The 27,394-nt window shown below is 44.7% G+C and overlaps 1 protein-coding gene across 1 annotated transcript in view; it reads right to left on the bottom strand.

The window, feature by feature from the left end:
• Positions 1-12,961, bottom strand: part of PRAG1 (PEAK1 related, kinase-activating pseudokinase 1) — a 54,385-nt gene extending 41,424 nt beyond the window's left edge. The window contains exons 1-3 of the mRNA XM_049772325.1: positions 12,837-12,961; positions 7,517-7,933; positions 3,841-5,594 (exon numbers count right to left, since the gene is read on the bottom strand). Coding sequence (XP_049628282.1) covers positions 3,841-5,594; positions 7,517-7,846 — 2,084 coding nt within the window. The 5' untranslated portion in view covers positions 7,847-7,933; positions 12,837-12,961. The remainder of the gene's footprint in view (positions 1-3,840; positions 5,595-7,516; positions 7,934-12,836) is intronic.
• Positions 12,962-27,394: the final 14,433 nt, after the last annotated feature.

Genomic DNA, 27,394 nt, shown 5'->3' on the forward strand with positions numbered 1-27,394 from the left:
GTAGCTGGTTCACATTATATTTTGAGGCTAAACCCCTCTGACCCTTGTCTTACTTATTCACCTGTCCACACATTCTACCTCTGAGTTCAAGCCTATCATTCTAATTTGGGAGTTCCTGGTCAAATGCTGGTCTGCCCTTACACAGATGTCTCTCCCTCAACTGACATTGTTCCCCTTCTTCCCCAAAGTCAAGTCATTTGATAGCAGATTTGAATGTGCAGAGAAGTTAACAAGCAAAATTAAATGTATGCCCCACCCCCACTGGAACTGCTGATCTCATTAAACTGTCTTAAATCTTTTTATTTGGGGGGTGGGTAGGGGCAGGGTGAGGTCACACCAGATAGTGGTCAGGGTTTACTCCTGGCTCTGAGTTCAGAAATTACTCTTGGCAGGCTCAGGGGACCGTATGGAATACTAAGGATCAAACCCAGGTTGGTCGTGTGCAGGCAAATGCCCTGTTGTTGTGTTATCACTCTGGCCCATAAACTGCCTTAAATCTTAAATGTGACATTTAAGCAAAGAAGACCACATTCCTTTCCTGCACTTTCCAGTTTGTTAACAGGTTTGGTTTGCTAATCAGCAGCATTTTTCAACCACCTTCTATCTCTCAAATTGAAGCAGAGGAAATTCAGGCTCAGTGGTCTCCTAAAGAGATATGAGATGGTTAATGCAAGCAGCAGTCATGCAGCTACATCTGCCTCACCTGCTCCAGAGGAAGGTGGGGTACACACTTACACTCTTCCTAAAAACTGTTCAGAACATGAAATGATCTTGAAGAGCCTTTGTTTTGAAGGAATTACAGCAAGAGGCATCTCAGGAAGTGTAATGGTAGTTTACCAAATTGACATAAGCTACTTCCAAAGTCTTCCAGAGGGAATCAGGAAGTCTAAATTACTTCTTGGTATCTCATTTTTGCCTGCAAGTCAGAGTCCATTTTGTAAAATAGGTGCATCAGTTAAACAGAAAATAATTCTCTAGTCTTCCATGAAGGCCTTGGAAAGCAGAGGGCTCCAAGGATGTGAGCATGAAGAGAATCAATGCCCTCATAAAGAAACCCTTTCTTGAGTCTGGAGTAGACACAATACACATCCTGCCATGTGCTATCTCTGCTCTTACAGTGGTCAGTCCTCAGCCATGGGATCCATTTACCAGGTGAAGAAATGGCAAGAGCCTTGAATGGCTGAGAACAAGCCATGTTTTCATGTTGGAAAATCCACATCAGCCTCCCACCTTCCTCAGGGTGGTCCAGGAATTGGCATCAGATCCATTGAGTGGCTTCTGAGTTCCAGAAAGAAAAGTCAGTTGAGGGTCATTCCCCAGCAGACCCTTTATCTCCTCATGGAGGAGATGATCAATGATTTAAGAGATTATGTCAGTGATACTAGCAACAGCTTCTTCCAATATGAACAATATTCTGAGTATTTTTAAATAGTATCTATGTTCTCTTTTTATTTGTTTCCTTAAGCTAGTATTTTCTATATCTTTCTTTTAGTTTTCTTTGGTTTGTTTTGGGGCCACACTTGCAGTACTGAAGGCTTGCTCTTGCTTTGGGTTCAGTGATCACTCCTGGGGGACAGGGTTAAATGATGTCAGGGATCAAACCCAGGCCAGCTGCATGAAAGGCAAAAAGCCCACTTGTTTACTTTATTTGGAAGTATTGCTATGTGTTTCTTTTAAAAGTCTTGAAAATGAAGACTTTTTGTCTTTCCCTTTTTATTATTATTACCTTAAAACATTTGAAGTCCAGAATGCCTGGTTTGAGCTGCCTATGATTTTATTACAGCAAACTTACTCTAAAGATTCTGGTCCTTTCCTAGATACTAATGAAAATCTGAGTCACGTTGCCATGGTGACAGTCCTTTCTCCAAGCCCCAAGGTTCTCAAAGAAGCTTTGAGTTCCTTCTCCAAGGCTCACCATGGCTCCTGAAGTTGGGCCAGATCTATTCCTAGAGGGTGAGGAGTGACTGTCAGTCAAAACCTCAAGGGCCTTTGACTCCCTTAGAACTAACCTTTGCACTAGATTGTGCTAACAACTTGCTATTACATTGAATTATGACTGTTCCACAAGAGAGAGAGGAAGTGGCTTACACAAGATCACTTGGCCTAGAAGTGACAACGATGCAATAGCTTGATTTTCTAAATCAGAAATCAGAAAATCTGAGCTTTCCACTAATATCCCAAGTTCAAGGCAGACAGCTCCCACGCCCATGCTGGATAACCAGACCTGCCTTTTCACATCTACTTATGCCAGCAGATGTGCCTAGGTGTCTCCAGGCAGACTCTGGCTCCTCATTCTAGGTATGGTTGGGTCACCTTGGCAGATGACTCAGTTCCTTCTATTTTGTAATCTGGGAGGAAGTTAGGGATTATAATTCCTCTCTCCTGGGCAGCACAGTTTTGACGAATGAATGAATTAATCTTCCTTAACTACTGGTCCACAGTCTAGTGACTTATTCTTTTTACTGCTGAGACCTTCATTTATTCCAGAGTTCAGGGTCAAAGGCACATGCTTTGCTTGTGGCTGAGCCCAGTTCATACCCTGGTACCACATGGTTTTTAGAGGCACATCACCTATGTGGCCTTGGAGGTCCCTAGTCACCTTCAGGATGGCCCAAATCATCTTAGCATATTCAAAGACCCAACTTAAACTGCTGACAATAACCAGGAGACCTCAATCCTCCTGAGTGTCATTTGAAGGCCCATCCTACGTCTGTGCCTGCCCCCTAAAAATCCAAACTGTAGCCAAAATGTTTGTAATTCCCTAAGGACTAGAGATATCTACTCTGCATTACATTGGCATCTGGCCAGCGCCAGTCCAGAATAAAGGATTGCTCATGGGAAAAGCCAACATCAGAGCAAAGTGTCTGAGAGGACTTCATGCTCAAAACCAAGTAGAGGGCTACTTCTCTCTTGGGTCAGTTCCCTGCTCCTGACTCTAATTTGTTGGGAAAGGCTGAATTTTGTAAAGACCAGCAGTTTCTCCTTTCCCTAAAAGAAATCTGTTTTGCTCAAAGTGAAGAAAAACATCCTTTCATTAAGTTAAACCCTCCTCCCTAAAATTTAAGTTCTAAGCACAATTCAGTGTCTTTAAAAAATAATAAAACATGATTTGTCTTGCACCTTTAAAAGGTACTTTAAACTGGCACTAAACAGCAGTAAAGCAGTGAAGAAAGCTATGAGAGATTCGGTATCTCCAACGAAATGATATTGTTTTTCCTTTGAAAATCCACAAGGGATCACAACCTCCAGTTCATCTGTCTTTGACCCCCAAGGCCTAAATGCCTAATCTGCCTTAACTACTGGTCCATAGTCTAGTGACTTATTCTTTTCACTGCTGAGACCTTCATTTATTCGAGAGTTCAGGGTCAAAGTTTCAAACACATACTGGCTCAGCCCATTCATCTCCCCATCTTTTAACCTCTCCAAATTCTGTAGCATTGTCTCCTTTTGCCTCTAGCCTGTTTATATAAATGGAGAACTTCACAGTTTCCTGGGGAACGCTGGAAGAGTTCTAGAAGTATACAAATAGGAGCATCGAGAAAGAGTGCCAGTTTGACGTTGCTTCTATGCAAAGATCCACTCTAGGTCTCTTGTCCCAAACAGGACATTGCTTGTCCGTTTGTTTGCTGAACAGAAACATGAGCAACTACGCAAGAAAACAGACCCAAGGGCACGGGCCTGTGGGCACACCCTGGTCCACAGATACTACAGACTCAGGGCCATGCCAGGCCAGGGCCTGAAGACCTTGGCTAGAGGCAGCAAACACAAGGAATTTTTATTTCTGGATGAACTCTAAATCCTGTCAAATTCCCAGCGATCAAACTTGACCACCAGACTCACCTTGACTTCGGAGGCGGAGGTGGAGGTGAGAAGGTCTCCATCCCACTTCTGTCTTTGGGGAACTCGAAGGCGAAAGAGGCGGACTTGCTCATGCCCACCCCAACTTTATTGTTGGGTTCAGAAGAGCTGTCTGGAGGATGAAGGCGATGCCAGGTTGAGGAGCTTGAGAGGTCCCTGGCACCATTTTCCTTCTCTCTAGCCCAACCTTGACTCAACAGGTCCTGTTCCACCTCCTCCTCTTCCTCGATCCGACACTGGCGGCTCCAGGCCCCGGTCTGGAAGCGGGGCCGCCTTTGGTCGAAGGCTGCCGAAGATGTGGCAGGTGGGGGGCCCTTGGCAGTGTCGATGCTGGCTACACCATTGGGCCGGCATGGAGCAGCGGGGTCAGCAGGAGGCCTGGATGAGAGCTGGGGTCCAGGTCCAGTCCCGGAGTTCCCCTCACTGAGATCGGCTAGAGGGAAAGCAGAAGGCGACACTGGGGAGCCCCCAGGACTACTTTTAGACAGTTTTGGGGGGATGGCAGGCCTCCCCTTGTGTGTGTTCTCGTTGGCAGGATCTTGGCGGCGGCTTTCCCTGGAATTCAGCGCCGGCCCTGCTGAAGCGTCTGGGACACTGGCGTCTGTGACCCGGCTCAGCGGCTCTCGGGGCCACTGCACCCCCACTGCAGAGTCGGGGCTACTCAGGTAGATGGTCCGGTGGTCCTCTTCTGGGTGGGCCGCCATGACCGTGATGGTGGCTGCCACCTGGGGGATCGGATCTGGACCTTCCCGCTCCCGGCCCCAGCTGGATGCAGTTTTCTGAGTCCAGGTGTTAGGGGTCCGCACTTGGGTTTGGGGCGCACTAGCCACCTCCGCCTTGGCCTGCAGCCTGGATGGTGCAGGAGCGGCTTTCTTCCTCTTGGTGCTCTCAGCGTAAATGGGCTCAGCCTGGGCTGGAGGCGAGGACTCTGCACCCAGGTCCAGGCCCGAGGTCCCCAGCGCGTGGCAGCCCGAATCTCCTTGCATGTGCATCCCGGGGGGCGCAGGTTCCTTCATTAGGGAGCAATAATCGCTCTCGAGGTGGAGGGCAAAGGGGCTGCTGGTGCCGCTGCTGCGGCTCCCACAAGACCTGCCATCGGAAGAAGCGGTCCCCTCGGAGGTCAGGGGCGCCTTCTGCGTGTCCAGGCGCAGTGAGGTCTCCTGGGGGCACGTTCCCCAGTGTGCTGCTTCCTTCTCGGGGGGCGTCTGCTTCCAGTGGTGAGCAGGGCAGTCCCCAGAGCCTGCACTGGGCTGAGAACCCTGAGCCGGGGTGGCGTTTGTGGCAGGGTTCCCGGGGCAACAGTCCATGATGGAACAATACTCTCCCCCCTCGCTGTCTCCAGACGGGGAGCATCTTTGGTCGCTGTCATCTTCCGAGGGCAGCGACTCGGGCCCAGGACCCTTGGGGCAGATGGACGTGCGGCCGGCAAAAGCTGCCAGTTTCTGGCGGAAACTCTCCTGCGCAAGGGGCACCTCTGGGTAGGAGCCTACAGCCTTCTCCTCCCGGTTAGCCTTCTCGGCGGGGTACCCCACTGGGTGGAAAGCGGGGTTCCCCCGTGCCTCCAGGCTGTGCAGGCCCACCATGGTGTAGGCAGGGGGACAGCGGGAGTGGCCATCTGCGGTGGTGGGGGACCCAGGAGACTTCTGCATGCCCCGGAAGCTGCCCAGGTACACGATGGGCAAGTCCTCCTGAGTCTTGGGGAGCGGATGCTTGCCAGGGGCACGTCTCCAGATGACCTGCACAGAGTCCCCACCAGGAGAAAAAAAAAACAAAATTCACATTAGGCCTTGCCAGAGAAGAAAGGGAGAGAGTGAAGCTGGGGTAGGTCCACTGTGCTGCAGACACAGCACCCCAGGACTTTCACCACCCCACCCACCTTCCCCTGTATTAGCTCTTTGGTCCCTCAGAGGGCTTTTCATTTAATTGAATTCCTATAAGGCTTTTGTTTTGTCAAATACTCTGATTGATTGCTATGAGCAGGACTGGAGGGTGGGCTCTGAGCTGGGCCTGACTCCCTTCTTTCTCTCTGAGCCAGAAAAGTGCTATTGCTCCCAGCAGGGCCTCAGACCCAGCGCATATTGGTTAAACCATGACAGAGAGGTGCACTGGTCTCTCTCATCACTGAAGCGATGGCCCTTTCTCTTCTTTGCCATGTCTCTCCCACCTCTTATTCCTAGAAGATATATCTAGGTTACAACAGCATTTCTGAGATGTCTCTGAGCAATAACTTCTGGGGTCTGGGAGTGACCACTGAAGGTAACAAAGGGCCTTAGAAAGGGACAGGAGCTCGGTGCAAAGTATAAAATCACAGATAACGAGATAAAGCCTCCCACTATGGCTTCTCCTCAGATTGAAAACTGACTTCTGAATTCATCTGAGTTTACACACTATTCCTCAGTTATTCCATACCAGTGTAGTTAAACAAAAACAGGCATAAAGGCCCAAAGGCAGCCAGAAGTTCTTAGACCATGTCTATATCTTAGGGAGGTTATTTTTCTGGACATGCCACGAGATAGCTGCTCTGGAAGCCTGACCCAAAAACTCTCAAAATCATGCCTTTTAAATGGAGATTCAAAGGTTGTGCAGAATGTCTTGACCCATAGAAATAGATGTTGTTAGTGTTTCATCAAAACTAGTAAAATTCACATTTCAAGATGGATAATATTGGACCTGAAACAATACAGCAGGGAAAGTACTTGCCTTATATGCAAAGAATGTTGGTTCAACTCTCCACATTATATATGGGGCCCTGAGCCTTGCTAGGAGTGATCTCTCAGTGCAGATATAGTAAAAAGCCCTGAACATTGCCAGTTGTGGTCCAAAACAAACAAACAAACAAACATTTTAAGAAATAAAAATAAAATCAAGGTCTGGGAGATTTCTCTAAAAGCTGGAACATGTGGGAGCCCTGGATTTCATTCCTGGCATTACCTGGTCCTCAAAGCAGTGCTTAAGAGTACCTCAAGTCTGGTGCAGAGAGTAGCCCAGATATGGCCAACACCTCCTCATCACACATACACAGTGAAAATATGGACATTAGCAGGGAACTATATGGTAGAATATCTGCTTAAAATAAAGATATTGTGATTAGAATTTTTATAAAGACTTTATATCTTAAAGATACACTGAAATGAAATGATGCCTAGACTTGCTTTAAAATCAACTAAGGGAGCTAGAGAGATAGCATGGAGGTAAGGCATTTGCCTTTCATGCAGGTCGGTGGTTCGAAACCCGACATCCCATATGGTCCCCTGAGTCTGCCAGGACTGATTTCTGAGCATAGAGTCAGGAGTAACTCCTGAGTGCTGCCGGGTGTGACCCAAAAAAAAAAAAATCAACTAAGAAAAGTGGCAAGGATGGGTGCAGGGAAGAGATGAGGTCATGGTATCGGGAGTAATTCATTGTGCAACAACCACCAACTTGTGTGGATATTTATAAGAATAGATAAAAATGGTTTTAAGCTTTTCTTTCCCCCAAATCCTCAGTATTGTGTGCCTTTATATAACCTCAAGGAAGGAGCAACTTTGGGGCAAGCAGATGGCATAGACTCTGGTGGGAGGAGTCTTGCTCTAACAGCCCTCCTGGCCACTAGCCAGTACCCAAGTGTTACAACAGGAGCAAGCCCTGTAAAAATACCAAAAGGCTTAGTCAGCCATACCTGCGAGACGTCGGTGCTCATGCTTGCATCTGTCCATACATCGGAGGCCTCAGAGCTCATCATGGTGGGTTTCACAGCAATGGTGGGCTTGGAGTAGGGTGAGCTGTTCACGCCTTCATCTTCCAGGCGGCAAAGCTCAGGCCTGGGGGGCAGGTGAGGGGGCAGGGGCAGGCTGCCAGCTCGGGCCTGGGGCAGGCCAGGTGCTGGCTGATGGTCACTCCTCAGGCAGAAGCAGTTCTTGCAGGACCCAGGCTTCCAGATATGCTCCACAAAGTCACTGCACGCAGACATTTTCATGCTCTCAGGGTTCAGTCGGATGGCCTGCTGCATCTTGAGCCAATGGTGTCCTGGTTCATCTTGGGCCTGGTTCTCTGGAGTGATCTGGTGGCGAGCAGGAGGGGATCACAGAGATACTTCCTGAAAAGCAGAATGTTGGGCTAGTTAGAGAGCTCTTTGGCCTGGGAATGAGGTAGGGCAAATCCAGTAAGAGAAGAAGGAAGGAAGAAAGGATCCAACAACAGGTAAAGATCAGCATCCCATTCATTCCGACTTGACATACAGTTCTTATTTTCTAGTGGTATGGCTTTGTTAGTGGCAAAAGAAACAAAAGAGAATTTCTGTGATGTGAGTTAAGAATGAAAATGATATCTCCTTCCCGTATTGTCTAGTGTTTTAAGGTTTGGGGCAGTTGCAAAAACAAAAAACAAAAAAACAAAAAAAAAAACCCCAAGATCATAATGAGAAGCTTGTCCCTCATGCACTGCTAGATGTAAAGGGTCTAGAAGCTGGACATGGTGCATGCAAAACAAGATCTGAGAGGTAGGAAGCACAACAGATAAAAAGAGTGGGTTTCAGAAGAAAAGCTATCTGTGTGTGTTTGTTTGTTTGTTTGTTTTGGGAGTCAAAAATGATGCTACTGGGGAGGCAGAGTGATAGCACAGTGGGTAAGGCATTTGCCTTGTACATGGCGACTTAGGTTTGATCCTTGGGTCCCCTACAGTCCCCCAAGCCTGCCAGGAATAATTTCTAATTGCAGAGTCAGGAGTGACCTCTGTGAGCACTGCAGGGTGTGGCCCCCAAGCCCCTTCATCCCCCCCCCAAATTGCTCATGTCTTACTCTTTGTTCTGTGCTCAGGAAACACTCTTGATGGTACTTGGTGGCCCTCTGGGGTATCTGGAATAGAAACCCCATTGATGGCTGGCAAGGAAAGTGTTTACCCACTGTATTATCTCTCTGGACCTGGGCTATCACTAGTTTTTGATGATGGAGGGAGAGTAGTAATCAGATATTATTCCTGGCTCTGAGCTCAGGGATCACTCCTGGCAGATTACAGAGACCATAATGGATGTCAGAAATTGAACCTGTGTGGGCCATATGCAAGGCAAATACCCTGCCCATTGTACTATTGCTCCTGTCCTGAGCTATCATTTTTAACCATGAACTGTGTATGAAGAGACAAGCTTGGTCCCTAAAATCAGCACCATGGTCCATACCTCAGATCAAACAGGAGAAACAGGAGAGCCTGCTCTCCCTCACCTTGGCATAATTTGGATGGCATCTCAGGAATCTGCCCCCTCCCCTTACTTAATATATGTTACTCAATCCAGTACTTAGGTCCACAGAGCTGAGATATGGGACAGAACGGAGAGAGGAGCTAAGAGGAGAGAAGAAGGCTGGAGAGAAGTGAGGAAGAGAAGAGACATCTTGGAGGTAAGTGGATCCACTTGCTGAGTTAGTTGCATCCAAAAGCAAAATGGAAGATGTAACCTAGTTTAGTCATCACTGAGAGGAGCTCACAGAGCTGTAAACATTATTCACCTGAACAAGATAGGCCCCACCTCAAGACATTGTCATTCTCATTTTCCAAATGCCCAAGCAATGATAGTGATAGAAACTAAGAGCCATCCATAAAAGATTGTGATAAATCTACAGAAAGAAACCAGCTTTACAAAAGTATTGCACCATACCACAAAGCTCAGACTTGCTAGCAGCCCAGTGCTCCCTTTCCTCATTTAAACTCTTCCAAGGAGAGAGTTCAGAAAATCCTTGTTGAGAATCTAAGGTGAACATATTTCAATTAAGTTGACCCAGCATATACCGCTGGTGGCTAACACTTGCATGTGGCTTAATTAACAAAAATTGGAGTCATTGTGAAAAAGAGAATATTCTACCTTAAGGTTTGCACTTCATTTTACGCCCATGAGAATTTATTTTGAGGCTGTTGGTCTCTCATCCAGCACTCTGCATGCAACCTTTCTCCATCTGCTAACCAGCACAGTGGTGGTTAAAAGCTACTGCTCACTCTAACAACAGGACTAACCAGAAAGGTGCCAGCAGTCCCAAAGATTATTCCAGAACATTTGTAAGAAATGTTCTCTTTCTTTCTCCCACATTCTCCACCAGGGGTACAGCTGAAGCTAGAATCTCCCTGCATGTGCATCCGGGGTGGGGGGGCACAGATTTTCCCTCCAAAGTGAGCCAAAAGTTCCAATACATCTTGTTATTGTTTTTGTTTCTGTTTTTTTTTTTTTTTTTTTTTAATTTGAGGCACTCTAGTGGCAAACCTGAAAATTCAGTGTTTAGGCTCAACAAGGGACATCCTGTGGTACTTAGGGTGGGGGTGGGGAGACATGAGGTGTATGGGATCAAACTCAGAACCTTTTACAGTTTAGGCATGTGTCCTACTGTTTGAATTATCTCCCTGGTCCCTCACTGTAAAGCTAAATGAACCCTAAAATAAAAGACAAGTAATTGTCCTTCACCAACCATTGTCAGACTTGAGCCTCCCTACTTGAAGATTATTGCCAGTTAAACTACACACACACACACACACACACACACACACACACACACACACACACACACACACACACACGCACGTGTTTTCCTATCTCAGACCCCACAGTGCTCTAGGTTATACTGCTAAATATCAGAAGGGAAAGAAAAGTATAGGCATTTGGGAAATCAATAGTGCAAGTGGCATATTCCTGCCCTGAGATTAGAAGTAGGTCTTTTCTCCGGTAGAGATGGCATTGCAGGAGTCTCTCCCACCTTCCTGGCCACAGCAAAAAGCTAGGGACTCCTACAGCTTGTAAGCAGTTCTGAGTGGATTCCTCGCCAACTGAAGCGCCTTATAAGGCTGGGCTATCAGAGGAGCTGGGCAGCTAACCACTTCCTTGGACTGTCACAGTCACAGAGACAGTCCTGGATGGCATCCAGGCATTTCTTCCCCTCCACACAATACAAGGTCCACTCTCCTCCATTATGACTGATGAATCCACTAAAGCTGGGACTTTGGGTTAGCCCTGGATTACTACAGGTTCTGAGTTACTAATATGCTAGAAGCCTCCTTCAGAACTCCTTTAAGCAGGTTTCTGAGTTATCACTTCCTCAGCTCTGACAGAGATTTCCCCCCAGGCTGCTTCAAGGGCTTTTCAGGGATGAGTGTGAGGGTCCTGAACACCAAAGTGGAATGAAGTCCTCAGCTTCTGTCTCTGGACTCAAGGCATCCTGTGGAAACTGCTTTCTCAGTAGCAGCAAGGACATTCCCACTGGTCAGATCAGAAAAGACTATCCCATTCTAGAACTGTTCTGTGCCTGGAAAGACAAGGATGTACTGTCGGAAAAGGTGAGGGGGAACTCAAGAGGTGCCCACTGTGCTGTGCTTACCAGTGCCCACTCACCCCAGCCTGAGAATGCCAACTTCCCTGCCTGCATGCCTTACCTCAGAGGGGAGCCAGCCCCCAGAATTATGCAAAATTCCCCTCCAGTGGGAGGCTGAGATGGAAGATTAAAAAAGGATCGCAGCCTTTTTGTTGTCAGATCCCAGTCATGATCAAATCGCTTTGCCTCTGCAAACTTCTGCACTAGATTTGCAGACGACCGTGTGCGCCAGACAGGAGCTGTCAGCTCTGTCACTCGCAGCCTTGTTCAGAAAGCATCTGCAAGAGGTTGGCTGAGTCCATGCATTCAATGTCAGGCTCCAAAGACCACACCCTCGGGCACTTCAAATATTGCTTATGCTTTACCCCCAAAGAGTCTGAATTCCAGAGACAGGCCACCTAAAACTTCATATAAATTAATGCAGCCCCAGAAATCAAGAACTATGTAGGACTTCAGATAAGTCTGAAGTGATTTCAAAGCTCTACTAATAGAGGTGGCCCAGAACCTCAACCTGGTCACCAGCCCATCACACAAGAGTACAATATACAGTCAACCAACTTCTCTTTATTTTTTCTTCTTTAATACACTGTAATCCAATCTCAAGCAGCCACAGGCTAGCTTTACTACAATCTGAAACAGCCAACAAGGAAGAAGACACTCAAATTCCACAGGACTGGGGGGAGAGGGGGAGAGGGCAGGGGAACAGCTAAGAGCCCCAGGGCAGACTGTCAAATTGCCACCTCAAAACCAGAAGAGGTTAATATTCAGGCCAGTCGAAGGTGTCAAGAACCTGGCACAGAGCTGCAGGCACCGGGAAGGGCCCCCTCCACCTCCTCCAGACCCGCTGCTCTGGGCTTTGCCAAGAAAGAGCTGGGTTTTACCTGGGAGGAGCAGCCGCTGAGCACTGCCTGGTCCAGCCTTGGGTCTCAGGCATGGGACTGGGAAAGTAGAAAGGTTCCAACTCAGGGGGTACTTCGTGTGTGTGTGTGTGTGTGTGTGTGTGTGTGTGTGTGTGTGTGTGTGTGTGCGCGCGCGCCTAGGTTCAGAACGTGCTCACAGAACGCATTTCTGAGGGTTCGGCCAGGGCTTGGAAAAAGGCATCACCTCATTCTCTCCGGAGATTCGGTGCGCAGGAGAGGAGCTGGCATCTAAGCCAGGCTGCACAGATGCGAGACACCATGGCTCACGAGCCGACGGGTCCAAGCTGCCCGGAGGCTTCGGCTCCTTTGACAGTATTCCCAGGTGGGTGGAAAGGAAACCTCCACGCTAGCACCCACCGGCGCTGTCTTCGGCCCCCATTGAGCAAGCGAACCCCGAAAAGCCCAGCCCAACAGCCGCCTTCCCCTCCCGAAACTCGAAGGAAAGTTTCCCCCCAGGCTCCAAAGAGCGTGATTCTCCAAAGAATTCGAAATACACCCTCCAACCCCGGGCTCCCCGTAGTCAGTCCCTCCAGGTTGGGCGCCCGCAACCTCCGGCGCACGCGGTCCCTTCGCTCCACCTCCCCGGATCGGCCGCCTGTCACCCGGGCGATCAGCGACCGGGGGTCGCCCGCTGGGAGATCGGGGCGCCCCTCCAAAGCTCTCGCGCTCTGCGGCCTCTGGTGCCAGACCAAACATAATAAAGGCCGATCGGGCCAAAGAAGCGTGGCGGGCTCACCTCGGGGCTGCGGTGGCTGGGTTTCGCCGTCGGTCGCCGAGCCTCCAGCCGCCCCGCCGGGCGCCTCGGAGCATTGTTTGGCGAGTGAGTGCGCGCGGTGCGTGCCCCGCCGCGGGCGGGTGTCGTCTGCCGGGGCCCCGCGGCAGGGTGGCAGCTGCGAACCCGGCTCCGCCCCCTCCGCCTCCGGTTACGCCGCCCGCCCCGCTCCCGCCGCAACTCCGCAGCCCCGCAGCCGCCCCGCACCCTCCAACCTGCGAGTCCCCGCTCTCGGCTCGCCCCCCTCCAAGCGCCTTCCTTCCCCCAGCGGAGTCTAGCAAACTCCGGGTGCGGGGTCCTCTCCTTTCCCCCCACCACTCCCCCTGCCGCACCTTGCAAAGCTCCGCCTCTAGCCCAAGACTCGGCGCCTCCCGGACCCCCAGGTCAATTGCACCCCTATTTGCACCCCTTCCCCAAGCAAGGATGGCTCTCCAGCCGGCGAGTTTTGGTGTTTGCAGCCCGCAGCCTCTGCACAAAAGCGAGTTTCGGTAGACTGATTTTTTTTTTTTTTTACTACAATGCATGTAAAGGTATTCTACATATCCTTAGCCCTTTTAGGAGAGCTCACAGTCTGGGACTGGGGGGTGTGGGTGGGGTACTGGAATGAGAGAAGAGGTGCTGGTTGGGAGTTGAATCTGGGCTCGGAAATCGGTGATTTTTGAAAGCGGCGTGGGCACCCGTGAGGGCTTTTGCGGTGACTGGTGGAAGGAGGGTGGCGCCCGAGAGAAGAATGAGATCTCTACCCTGCCTACTGGCGACAGCGGCAACTCAGTTCCTGGACTCAGGCTTCCAGACAATTGCTATACCTCTTTGAACTTTAGTTTTCTAGATGTGGAATGCAAGGGTTGAACTGGAGGGAGTGGGGCTTCTGGTATGCTGGGACATCCAGACCTTCTGCAGACCCATATTACACCTGTGTGTATGGGTGACTCATTCATTGGAACAGAGTGTTCGAGATAGTCCTCAGGCTAAAAATCCTTTAATTGAGAATATGACAACCTATGACCCAGTCTCCCATCCACCTGTTTCCCAGACCTGATTGCACTTTGACCCAGAGCTCCATTCAAGAGCCAAAGAACCTGCACCAGTGCCTACCTGAGTTCAGGAAACTGGGGAAAAAAACGCCAGACCCTCTCTGTCCCCATCCCCAGGCAATTTGCCTATATTCCATAGGGGACCTCTGCCCCTCAGCTCACCACAAAGACAAGGAGGGCTTGCCCAAGGCAGTGAGGAGAAAGGCTGGTTGGTTCTTCTGGACATTCCTGTATACTCCTCCTTGTAATTTGGGGTGTCATACCAGAACAGAGAGGGCCGGGAACTGATGTTATAGGGGTGAGGGTGAGGAGAAGAGAGATGATATACAACTGCAGGTTGACTTTTGTACAGAAAAGGAATACTTTCTCATGAGTCAATGTCACCAGTGTCTCCTGACATTTCTCCAGAAGGCATAGGAGCCCTTTAAAATGGACATTATGCCCGTTTTACAGAGAAGACAACCAAGGGCCAAGTGCAAACTGGCTGCTCCATGATGCCATTCCGATTCCCTCACTGCACTTCCCACAAGCTGGTTGAAAATTGAGCTCTATTTCACACACTTTCCATGGTGAGGGGAAGTCATTTGAACAAATATGCAAGGAAAACCTCTGCTGGGATTTCATCGCAAAAGCGAATTTACCCAAGGAGGTTGTCAACAGAAAGGTGTATAATAATTTGTGCAGGAGAATTGCTGAGAGTATCCAGAGAGAGGTGAACGTCTATTAGCATAGGAGAGGGCACCTTCCAACCTCCACCAGTTCTCAACTCCCATTTCATTTCAATTCTTCCTCTGTGAAGTCCCAGAGGAGGGAAATTTCATCTCCAGAGATGAGCCCTAGGAGGCACTTATTTCCCCTCTTCATTTTCATCTCTACCTAATCTATCCTTAATGAATAAATAGGCTAAAGAAGGTAATTATAAGAAGTCATTATAGAATAAGATGGGCTGTTCTATAGTATAGGACAAACATTAAAACGCTCAATTCCTTTCTTTCTACAAAATAGGTTTGTCCTCCAAGGTTTCACTGTGCTCTCAAAAAATGCATTCTATGTAGTTCTGACATATAATGTACAGCTTTTTATGGCCTAAAAAATGGATCCATCTTACCTAATGAAAAGAATTAAAAGATACTTCAGTCAAGTCTCTTTGATCCACATATAGTACCCCTCTTCACCAATGGCGAGTAGGCATACTATCTCCCCAGTAAAGCCATAATAAGTTCATGCATTTTCATACAAACTTCTGGCTTAAACTTCCTGACTGCATTGCAGTGTGGTTGGGTAGACACATTAGCTCTGCCTCTAACTAATTATCAGTCCACTTTCACGAGACTTTTAACTGAAGTACTTGAGTCTCTGATACAGATCAGATGCAGAAGCAGAAGAGTCCCTTTAGGGAATCTATGTGCACTATTCTGTAAATGGATGCTGTTAAATTTGGAAAAATTAGTATATGCTGAACATATAATGTTTGGGGGCACTAAGGAAAATAGTTTGTAATTAGAAAAGCAAACACATATATTTAGGAAGATGCTTTCACATCAGTAAATTATTTGGAGAAAAAGGTTAGCTAGGGTATTTGGGGATGTGGGGTGGAGAATATAAAGATCAGACCCAATTCATTACATGCATCATATCTCCCCAGTTGGAGACTAGATCACAAGATAATGAAAAGGTTTCTCTCATCTTCAAGGAAGAAAAGTATTCAATTTTTTTCTACTAATGATTATTAAGTCTTTTCTACCTATGAAACATTGGTTGAAATATTAAAGTGGGAAAATAATGTAAGAAAGGTGATTAAGACATAAAATATGGTTAAGATTCCTTCTATGAGAGGGAAGCCAGGGGCAGTGGTGGTTCAAAGAAGGAAACAAACACTTCTAGTTTCATTGAAGGAGAGGTTTTGGAGGTTAAATACTCTCTAGGCTAAAATTCTGGGATCTACAAAGGAATGGATTTGGGGGAGGTTCAAGGTGTTTTTTGCAGAGATTTCTTCGCCATTCTGGGAAAAGCATGGGTGTTACAGACAAGTGTGAAAACACAGGGTAGGAAGCACAGGGTAGGAAAGATTCCATTCCTGTGTGACACTGGCTATCCCAAGCAGCTGAATAACATCCAATTGCATTTTTCACTCTACATCCTTATATCTTAGATGCACTAGTAAGTAGGCAAAAAGGTTAGAGACAAGGAGACTTAGAGTTCTCTTTCTGGTCCAAATGGAAGGGAAAGGACTTGATGGCAGCAGGCAGAAAAGGTAGATGATATATGGATGGCTTTTAAAGGTATAAAGAGGGAAGCATGGGAACTGGCTATTCTCTGATTCACTGCCAACAGTAGATTGTTAACTAATAGTTGCCTACATGACAGAGTACTTACCGGTGGTCATGTCTGGCTTGCTGTTTGAATGTCCTGCATCTACTCACTCAAACCTCACACAAACTCTAAAGTAGGCACTTAACCTTACAGAAGGGAAGACATCAAAGATGACTAAAGTAACTTTAACTTTAAGATTGGGAGTCTGCGGTAGGTCTTTTGCTTTTTATGCACCTGACCTGCACCTGACCTGTGACCTACTTAGGTTCGATCCCTGGCAGCCCATATGGTCCCAGAGCCTGCCAGGAGCGATTTCTGACCACAGAGCTAGGAGAAACCTTTGTGTGTCATTCATTGGGTGTGGCCCCAAGTCAGAGAGAGAAAGAGAGAGAGAGAGAGAGAGAGAGAGAGAGAGAGAGAGAGAGAGAGAGAGAGAGAGAGAGAGAGAGAGAGAGAGAGAGAGAGAGGAGAGGAGAGAGAGAGAGAGAGGATATTGCAGAATGGAGGTACATTAGTACAAAGAGGGAAACAAAAGGCTTTAGCTGGTGTTCTCAAGTGTGATATGTATGCTGCCCCTCTGGTGAAAAAAGCTGGCCTGTCAATGGATGTTTGGAGCAAAATGAGTCATGAGAGAAGTTGAAGGCACAGATGATGAAAGAAGGGAAAGGTCAAGGGCCGTCACAATCTAGGAAAGACCAGTAAGTAGAAGTGTGGCTCCATCTCCTTCAGACCTTTGAAACTCCAGAGCCAGCACAAGATTTTTGAAGAAGATAACCTAGAAGGAGGTGCTAGCTGTCAAGAGATTTCAAGTTTTGATGCTGAAGAATGTGTGAAATCAGCTCAGTTGTTTTGTATATAACAGAGGGGAGGGGGGCGTTTGGGGGCGGGGGCAGGGTGGAGGAGTGGACCACTGGAAGAACAAATGGGTAGGAAAAGTGAACTTAATAAAGATGCAGGTCAGGAAAAAGTTTTAACAAAGGAACGAGTCACACACACATGAATGAGGCTGGGCCCCAAAAAGCCATGGATTATGGCAGACCTGTTCGATCTGTTGAAAGTACACTGGAGAGCTTGGGAGCTAGCAGAGGGGATGAAAAGAAACCTAAATATTTGTAGGGTAAGCATTCCAGGTTCCTACTTGAAGATGGTATCTCATACGATTTTGTAGAGATAGTGTACTATCTCTCAAGGCATTTGCCTTGCAAGCTACTGACCTAGATTTAATCCCAAGTATGACATATGGTGCCACAGTTCCTGCCAGGAGTATTGCCTGATCACAGATCCATGAGTAAGTCCTGAACACTGCTGGGTGAGGTCCAAATAAAGGGAGAAGAAGGAGGATGAGGAGGAGATGAAGAAGAATGTGTCAGCTGCCTATGAAGGGTTGGTCTGACCTGACCCAGCCATCCCAGTGCCCTCCTTCCTTTCTGCCTGCTGTGTGATGACACTTTTAGTTATCAACCCAAAGTTATCTTCTGACTCACCAACGTGTGGAAATTCAAGTGATCACTCAATCTCTGTCCTAGGATTGAGGCAATCCATGTGTCTCTTTCAAACTACTTTTTTTTTCTTTTGCCTTCTTCAAAATCCCATTCTTTCCTGAGTTGAGTCCTATTACTCCATAAGATCAAACATTCTACATAATTCATGCACTGAATTGATTGTTTCCCAAAATGAATGTAATTATTTAAGTAACTACAATGTGTCAGAATCTCAAACCAAGTGTGTTCAAGACTTTTATGTTCTGTCTTTATGCTCTGCTGCACAGAACTCAGATGCCAGGTGCTGAAGAAGTGAAACTCTTATTTCCCCTTTATAGCATAATCACACTCTGATGTGTATTGTGACAAATATCTCTTAGTAAGTAAATCTCATCTTTTTCCTAGAATGTTACTGGTATGAGTTTAATTGTTGCCCACCTCTTCCCCTGCCCCCAAATACCCAAGGTCTAAAACATATATATCTAGCACTATCTCCCAGGAATTTATGGTAGTCTAATCTAGAAGTAGTTTTTTGGTGCTTTTTTTGCCCTAGAGATAATGAAATTGAAGTAAATTCATTTGCTGATTCCTAAGTCAATACAACTGGTGTCCTTATAAAGGATAAAATTTGAGGGCTGGGAAATAGTACTGCAGCTAGGTCTTATGGCTAGATGTGCCTAACCAAGTTTTAATCCTGGTATCACATGGTCCCTGAACATACCAGATACAGCCCTGGGGGCCTCCAGCACCTCAAGGTGACCCAGATATTCCTTACAGCTCAGGATCTAAGCAGCATCACATTCAGTCCAGTTGGCACAGAATTGCTGGGAGGATCCCCAGGACTCCTGAGCACCACCTGGGAGACCCACACACACCAAAGTAATTGCAGTATTTGGTCACAGAGATAGAAACACACAAGGAAAACATGTAGGCACACTGGGAGGCCAGGCCAGATGACTACGAGTTAGATCACCTCGAGCCAAGGAACAGCAGGAAGCAGGAGGGATAAGCAGAAATTTTTAGAGTTTGTCTGTATTGACACTTTGATTTCAGACTCTGGCTTTCAGAAATTTTAAAGTAAATCTTTGTTGTTTTAAGTCATCCAGCTTTTGATGTTAGAGCAGCCCTAAAATGCTTGTGTAATTACTAAAATAAAAATATCCCAATAATTGGGACCGGAGAGATAGCACAGTGGTAGGGCGTTTGCCTTGCATGCAGAAGGATGGTGGTTCGTCCACATGGCATCCCATGTGGTCCCCTGAGCCTGCCAGGCGTGATTTCTGAGCGTAGAGTCAGGAGTAGCCCTTGGGAACTACCAGGTGACCCAAAAGCCAAAAACCAAAAAATATTTTTTCCAATAATTGATATATATCAGTGTCTCCTCCATTTTAATATCTGTCCATTATTAATTTTTTGAAGCAACATTGCACTATAAAATTATATGACTTTAAAGGCATCAATGATATCCTATAATTTCTTGGCATAAAATTGTTTTGTTTTGGGGGTGTATCTGCAGATACTCATGGCTTATTCCTTGCTCTGTGCCCAGAAGACCATAAGAGGTACATGGGATTGAGCTGGCATCAACTACATGAATGACAAGTGCTTGTCCCCTTAAACTATCTCTCCATCCCTAAGGGAAAGATTTTTTCAACAATTGACTCAATAGAACCTGACATAGAGGTAATATATTAATTTGGATGGGAATGTGAAGCCACACATCATAGAAAGAGGGTCAGCATTTCTTTAACTAAACTGGTTTGCATGAGGCTTATAAACCTTGATCTTGCCTTTCAGGAAGTGTGTATGAAACTTCATCTCTAAGCTTATCAAGAGTTTGTCCCTAGCCCATATACTTCCATAAAAGGTGAACACATTGGCTATCATATAAGTTTAATTCTTAGATGACAAATGGATGACCATGGTGGTGACTAGCCAAAGGTCTCCTAGTACTAGTCATAACACTTTCCTGAGCTTTAACATTGTCTGGTTTTACTTTGAACACAGCTATGAATTAAAGACATGAAAGTGAGAACAATTTTAAGAATTAATTTATGACTCCTATGGCTTTTGACTGAACTGGGGTCAGAGTTGGAAAAAAGTAGAATATTTGGCATTAGCAAGGTTAAAAATGGCAGCACAAACCCATAGGAAGTAATTTCTTAATTACCATAAGGAAAGTTTCTAGGGTTGGAGAGATAGTACAAAGATTAAGGTGTTTGCCTTACATGTGGCCCTTTCTAATTCTATCCTTGGTACCACATATGGTCCCTGAATACTACTACAGGAGTAATCCCTGAGCACCATCAGGTGTGGCTTAGAAAAACCTTCTTGAAATATTCCCCCAAATAAATAGGATATAGAAAAGAAAACTTTCTAGGGCCTAAGAATTGTTCAGTAATAGAAGACTTGCCATATACTATGAAATCTCAAAGTCTTTTCTTGGTACTGCTCCATTTCTGATTCTGATCCTTATGGCTTGCTTTTTGTAAACTCCTACACCACAGTGAAGCATACTATCTTTTCTCCTAGACATCACAGGTATGTGTCACTTCTAGTCATGGCAGCAGCAACAGCAAGTACAACAAAGTGAAGGGAGAAAATATTCTCAAGCAGTATGAATGGTAATATGAAAATCTGTGATTCTCAATTAAAATTTATTTATTTGGAGACCACTCCTAGAATTGCTCAGGAACTATTCCTGGACCTGTGCTCTGGGATCATCTCTGATGGTGTTCTGGGGTGACTATGTGTTGTTGGGGATTGATCTTGAGTCTTTTGTATACAAGCTGAGTGCTTTGGCCCATGGGCTATCTCTCTGGTACCTCAAATTTATAATTTTAAAAATATGTTTAAAAGGAAAAGAAAAAAAAATAGGGCCAGAGTGGTGGTGCAGCAGTAGGATGTTTGCCTTCCATGTGGCTGATCCAGGACAGACCGTAGTTCAATCCCTGGTATATCTATATGGTCCCCCAAGCCAGGAGCGATTTCTGAGTGCATAGCCAGGAGTAACTCCTGAGCATCACTGGGTGTGACCTCAAAACCTAAATAAATAAATAAATAAATAAATAAATAAATAAATAAATAAATAAATATATTTTTAGTGATCAGCTACTTTGGAAGGTAGCTTGATCATATCTTTGTGAGCAAGACTTTTATCTTGTGGCTCAGCAATTTCACCCCTAGATATCATTCTATTATAAATAAAAATATATATCCACCAAGGCAATGTTCAATTGCCATCTTTCATGGAAACTAAAGATTAGTAAAGACTCAAATGGCAATCAACAGGTAAATGAAGCAAGACCCAATCTAATTATGCAATAAAATGCATTTAGTAATAAAAAATGAAATACATATGTCCAACATGAGCATACATTATACTAAGCAAAAATATAACCAAAAAAGACCATGGTGTTTATATTTATATGAAATAAGTATATTTATACGAAATGTACAGTAAAAGTAAATCTAGAGCAAATTTATAGGTGAGTGATTGCATAGGACTAGAAAGAAAAGACAGTAGAAGCTGGATTCATTGTTGATGGCTTGAGCAATCTTACCAAGAAGTTGCAAGTGTAAAAATATGGGATAGTACAATCTTTTAACAACTGGACACATTTATAAAATACTTGAAATTATGAGGACCAGAGTAGTAGCACAGCAGGGGGACTGTTTGTCTTAGAAATATGGATTTGATACCCAGAATTCCATATGGTCCCTCCAAGCTAACCAAGAGTGACTGCTGAGTGCAAAGCCAGGAGTAACACCAGAGCACCACCAGGTGTAGTCCAAAAAACCCATTGTATATATAGTATTGCACATTAAAATCGTCAAACTTGGGAGTGAGTGAATTATATTGTATTTAAGCTACCTCAAATAAAGGAAGGAATGAAGTGGATAAGTTAGGTCTAAGGGGGCTAGGGAAATGATACAGTGGGTAAGGTGCTTGCTTTGTAAATGGCCAACCTAAATTCAATACCTAGTATCCCTAAGCTCACCCTGAATAATTTCTGAGTGCAAAACTAGGAGTAACCCCTGAGCATAGCTATGTGTGGGTGCCCTCCAAAAAAATATAGGCCTAAAGGGCATCCCATAGATATCAATAGATAACCATCCAATGTTGGCATACCACATGGTTCTCCAGGAGTAACCCCTGAGTATGGGGTTGAAAGTAGTCCCCCAGCTCTACCAGTTTTTGTCTACAAACAAATATATATATATATATACATATATATATATATATATATACATATATATATGTGTGTATATATATTATATATATATAAAGCTAAGTAAGGAGAAAGAATGAAATCTTATGTCTTAAAAAGGTAAGACATTCTGACCCATGTTACAATATGGATGGTGGCTTGAGAAAATATCAAGTGAAATAAGAAAGTCATAAAGGACTCATGTCATAGTATTCTTCTCTATGAATTATCTGGTGTAATCACATTTATAGAGACAGAAAGAATTATGAAGATTGCTGGATTTGGGAGATTAGGGTATATGAGGAATTACTCTCTAGTGTATATGTTTGATGAGATGAATTTTTAGAGATGGATGTACAGTAATGTAAATGTACTTCATGTCCTAAAACCTGATCAAGGTGTTAAGGGGCTGAGGATGTGGCTCAGCAATAAAGCACATAATTTAAAGGCAGAAACCTAGGTTCTATTAGTGGCACATTGAAAGTAAAAAAATGGAAAAATAAAAGAGGAAATCTTGGTTTAATTTTTTTTTTTTTTTTTTGGTTTTTGGGCCACACCCGGTAACGCTCAGGGGTTACTCCTGGCTATGCGCTCAGAAGTTGCTCCTGGCTTGGGGGACCATATGGGACACCGGGGGATCGAACCGCGGTCCGTCCAAGGATAGCGCAGGCAAGGCAGGCACCTTACCTTTAGCGCCACCGCCCGGCCCCCTTGGTTTAATTTTTGTTGTTTGTTTTGTTTTGGACTCTTGGAGCCATGCCCAATGATGCTCAAGACTTATTTTATCATTCCTGGAGATGCTCAGAGGAGTAAACACAGTGCTGGGGATTGAACCCTACTTAGTTGTGTGCAAGGCAAGCTATCTACCCACTATGCTAACACTCAGCCCTCAAAAGGAAGTCTTGAGCTGGGGAAATGACACAAAAGACTGGCCAAGCTTTAAGCCTCATTACCACAGAGTTCCACATTCCAGTATTTGGGAATGTTTCAAGGATCACTGGAGTATCCTTCCAAATTATATGTATAATATAATAATATAATATATAATATAATATAATATAATATAATTAATATAATTAATACAATATAATAATATATATATGCTTTTACATGTGCATGACCTGTTTATAAAAGCTGAAGCAAACCTAAGAAATTTCATGACATGTTTAGCTTAATGAGCCTTAACGAATCAGAAAGCCATCAGTTGCATAACACTGTAGGAAGTAGATTGATCCAAATATGTAAACATCATAGAAACAGAAATATTGCTACCAACTTGTCCTGGTACTGGTTTTATTCTGTTCCACAGTCCCATGTCTAGTGCCACTTCCCCCTCTTTCCCAGGACAGCTTTGGTTTTACTTATGGATCTCATGGCTTCTGAATGACTTGATTTTCAGTTTGCTTGTGTTTATTTAAAAAACATTAAAATGGTCTGTATTACTATTATTTTTGATGGTTGGGCTATACCTAGAGGTACTCAAGGACCCCAGGTGCATTGTTTTGGGGACTGTATATATTTGCAGGATTTTGACCTATGTTACAAGTGTCTTAGCTTTTGTTCTGCCTCATTGGCTCTGAGTTGCTTTTCCTAACTTCTATCATGGAGACTTGTTATCATTTGCCAAAATACAGCCATCACAAACTATATCTTAGACTTTTGAGTAGTGAAGAAATGTCCAAACTCTAAATCAAGTTTACAAAAGAATTGAATAGTGATCGTCAAAAGTGTTTCTGTGGGCTGGAGAGATAGCACAGCAGTAGGGTGTTTGCCTTGCATGCAGCCAATCCAGGATGGATGGTGCTCGAACCCAGCATCCCATATGGTTCCCTGTGCCTGCCAGGAGCGATTTCTGAGCGCAGATCTAGGAGTAACCCCTGACCATCACCAGGTGTGATCCAAAAACAAAAAACAAAAAGTTTCTGTTTAATATAATATTTCTGTCATAAAACAATGCACCATTTACCATTTGTTACTAAATCTTATAAGTCAAAGTATATGCTTTTTGCTTTTTTACCCTTGAAAGAATTGATCTCTTTTACTTTTTTTTTTTTTAGGTTTTGGGTTTTGGGTCACACCTGGCAGTGCTCCGGGGTTACTCCCTAGCTCCATGCTCAGAAATCATCCCTGGCAGGCACAGGGGACCATATGGGATGCTGGGATTTGAACCACCATCCTTCTGCATAAAAGGTAAACGCCTTACCTCCATGCTATCTCCCCGGCCCCTTACTTTTTTAAATAATTTTCTTAATAAATATGATATGAAATGATCGAAGACCATCTTTTGGACCTATAAAGCATTTCACTAAGCCAACAATGGAATTTTCTAGAATTAAAATTTCATTTATATATATATACATACATATATATATATTTCTACATGTTTTTTTTTTAATTTTTAAGTGAAGACATTGTGAAGGAAAGTTGTTCATAGTTGAGTTTCAGACATACAATGTTTCAGGGTCAATCCCACTACCAATTTTGATCTCCCTCCATGTATTTATTAATATTATTGTTATTGTTTTATTCTCCAAACTCTGCCCTTTCCTTTGTAATTACTGTTGTTGTTATTGTGATGACTGGGCTGTGGTACTCACAGGTGAGGCATTGGTGTTCCATATTTTCAGAGATTTCGTATCAGATTGCAGATTGCATAGTCACTCACTGGGTGACTATGCTCCCCGAGGTTTGTGCTCCTCCAAGAGCGTGCTTGCACATGCCACACGCTTAGTTGAGCACACAAATGATGGCTGTGGTACTCTCTGGAGGTTACTGTGGTGCCCTTACTTGCTTGCCAGATGGCATTTTTTTGTCTGTGGGGCTTGCCCATCTTTTGTTGTGCTGATGGTGGTACTCATTGGGGTTTGCAGCTATTTTTATGGTGCTCACACACACCTGGACATGATTTGCAACACAGGATAAAAGAGAGCAGAGATGAGAGAACTAAACAGCAGAGATGCCAGAATCATGCTTCATGCATAGCAGAGGCTAAGGATTTAAACTTATTACCATGTGTTTGCAAGGCAGTGCCTAACCCCTAGTATACTTCCCTGTGTGCCCTATAATCCCTTTTTGATACAATACAAATAAGTAGGGAAAGGCCTGATTTTACTCCATGGTATATACCACAGGATAAAAACAAAAACCTTTAACCTACTTCCTCCTTTCAAGCTTCTTAGAATTCAGTTGCTAAATACATGTTGCCTGGTTCCTGTGTGGGATGGGTGGTGTAGCATTAGGCAGCCATGACCTGCAGACACATTGCACAGCTTTTCTCCCATTTCAGGCTCATGCTATGTAATTGACTTGGGTTCTAATAACCCATCTCTGGCAATCCCAGAGCCTTCTGCAAACATTGATTCTGATTAGCAAATAACTTCTCCCCAAGTCATAAGCCAGAGACTTAAATCTCCTTTTGCATCTCAATAACATGGCCCAGGGAGGACTTACACAGTCAGACTGGTCAATAGTCAAGTAGAGAGGATGGGAGAGAAAGAAAAGATTTATTTGTCTTTCAGCCTCCCCCTGTTTAAACTCCCAGGTGGCTTTGTGCACAAGGTCAGCAGTGCTCCTCTCTGGGGGTTATCAGAAATCATGTGTTTGTGGATTCACATTTTAAACTGTCATGAATAATGGTGACTGGGAAGATCTCGAGGGAAGATGCCCAGTGGTCTCAGACTCTGGCAGAATGTTTTGTAGTGACCAGTGAATTGGGGCCTAGGGCAGCACTTCTAGGAAGGGGGAGGGAAAGGAGTCCAAGCTTGAACTAATTTACTGGAAAGTCCTGAGCCTTGTTAAGGAGTCTTTAGGATAATAGCTCTTTTGACTGGCTGTTCGGTCCCCCCCCCCCCTTTTTAGAAGCAGTTGGTTGGCTGGAAGAAGCTGTGGTGAGAGTAGGGTGGGAAAGGGTCAAAAGACATGTGATGGGGCTGATTAACAAGTAGGCTTTGTTGGCTGTGGCCATGGGGACACCTGCAGCTTTTCTAGCAAGGCTAGCCCAGTGGGGGACATTTGAATGAGAAAACAGCTTCCAAAGAGATGGCCCACAGGAGCATAAAAGGTAAAGAAAAATGTGCATTTGTGAAATGAGGGAATCAACAACTTTTATCTTGGGTTCTTCTTTAAATTAACCTTTTATTATCTCATATTCTAGCCCCACAATCCTTTAGCTCAAGACTCACAAAACAATGGCAGGGGTTGTAGGATCAGGACACAATGTGCATGTTTTGATCAAAAAAGAATTTGCTTTCAGACAGGCACATATTCACTCCTCTTTTCTCTTTGGGAAAAAAAATAAAATAAAACAAACATTAAATCTCTTCCAACTCAGCTGACTCAGTGCAAATGGAGATGACAGCAGCATTCACTTGCACGATCCCACAGAGCTTGTCCAGAGGGAAAATAAATGTGACTTTTCACATCAGGACATAGTGTTGCTTTGTTTGCAATCCAATTAAAGGAGAGACATCACAACGTTATTGTATGACAGGAGAGAAGAAAGGTTTCATATCCATCTTTTGGGCTTCACTACAGCCAAATCTGTGCTTGACAGATCCCAGCCATCTCCTAAGGAGACAGCAGGGAACAATTTTTTGGTTTCTAAGGAACTATACTTGGATGTGGAGGGGGGAGCCAGGAGAGTAAAAGAAAATATATATTCCCGTATCTGGTAAACCAGCTTAATCCAGATCAACTTCAGATGGCTATGTATCACATTTATTGATATTATTCATAGCTAATAGAGCTTCTAAATATCAATTCTATGAACATGTATGTGAATGCATCATCTCTCCTTATTTATCTATGTCTCTATCCAACTATCCATCTATCCATCCAACTATCCATGTCTCTGTCTTTATCTCTCTACCTATCTCTCTACCGACCAACCTACCTACCTACCTACCTACCTACCTACCTACCTACCTACCTACCTACCTACCTACCTATCTATCTATCTATCTATCTATCTATCTATCTATCTATCTATCTATCTATCTATCTATCTATCTATCTATCTATTTATCTATCATCACCTTTCTATTGTGATACTAAATTGCCAGATAAGGTCAGCCACTTAAATTAAGTTTGAACAAGAATTGGAAGAAATTAATGGGAAATTCTCATTGTCCCTTCTTTTGAAAAGCCTCTCTGATCATGAAAGCTAAGTTGAATCCCTTTTTGGTGATTTCAGTGCCTCTGGCTTTCTTATCCATAAAACATAGTGACCCCAGACTCAAATGATTTATAAATAAGTAATTCAATTATATTAAAAGCTTAGCTCAGAATCTAGAGTCTCCATTCATTTGGGATACTGTTCCCCAAATGGAGCAACTTAGAAAAATCAACCTATTTCTCATTGTTCTAGCCACTGGAAAGTCACAGATCAAGATGTCTGCAGGTTGAGAACTGGTTCCAGGATGTCCATTGTGTCTGCACTGTCCTTTCCAGGTGGCAAGGAGCTGGGATTCTTTATAAATGTCACT

This window comes from Suncus etruscus, chromosome 4 (assembly GCF_024139225.1).
Source record: "Suncus etruscus isolate mSunEtr1 chromosome 4, mSunEtr1.pri.cur, whole genome shotgun sequence".
In the NCBI taxonomy this organism is placed as follows: Eukaryota; Metazoa; Chordata; class Mammalia; order Eulipotyphla; family Soricidae; genus Suncus; species Suncus etruscus.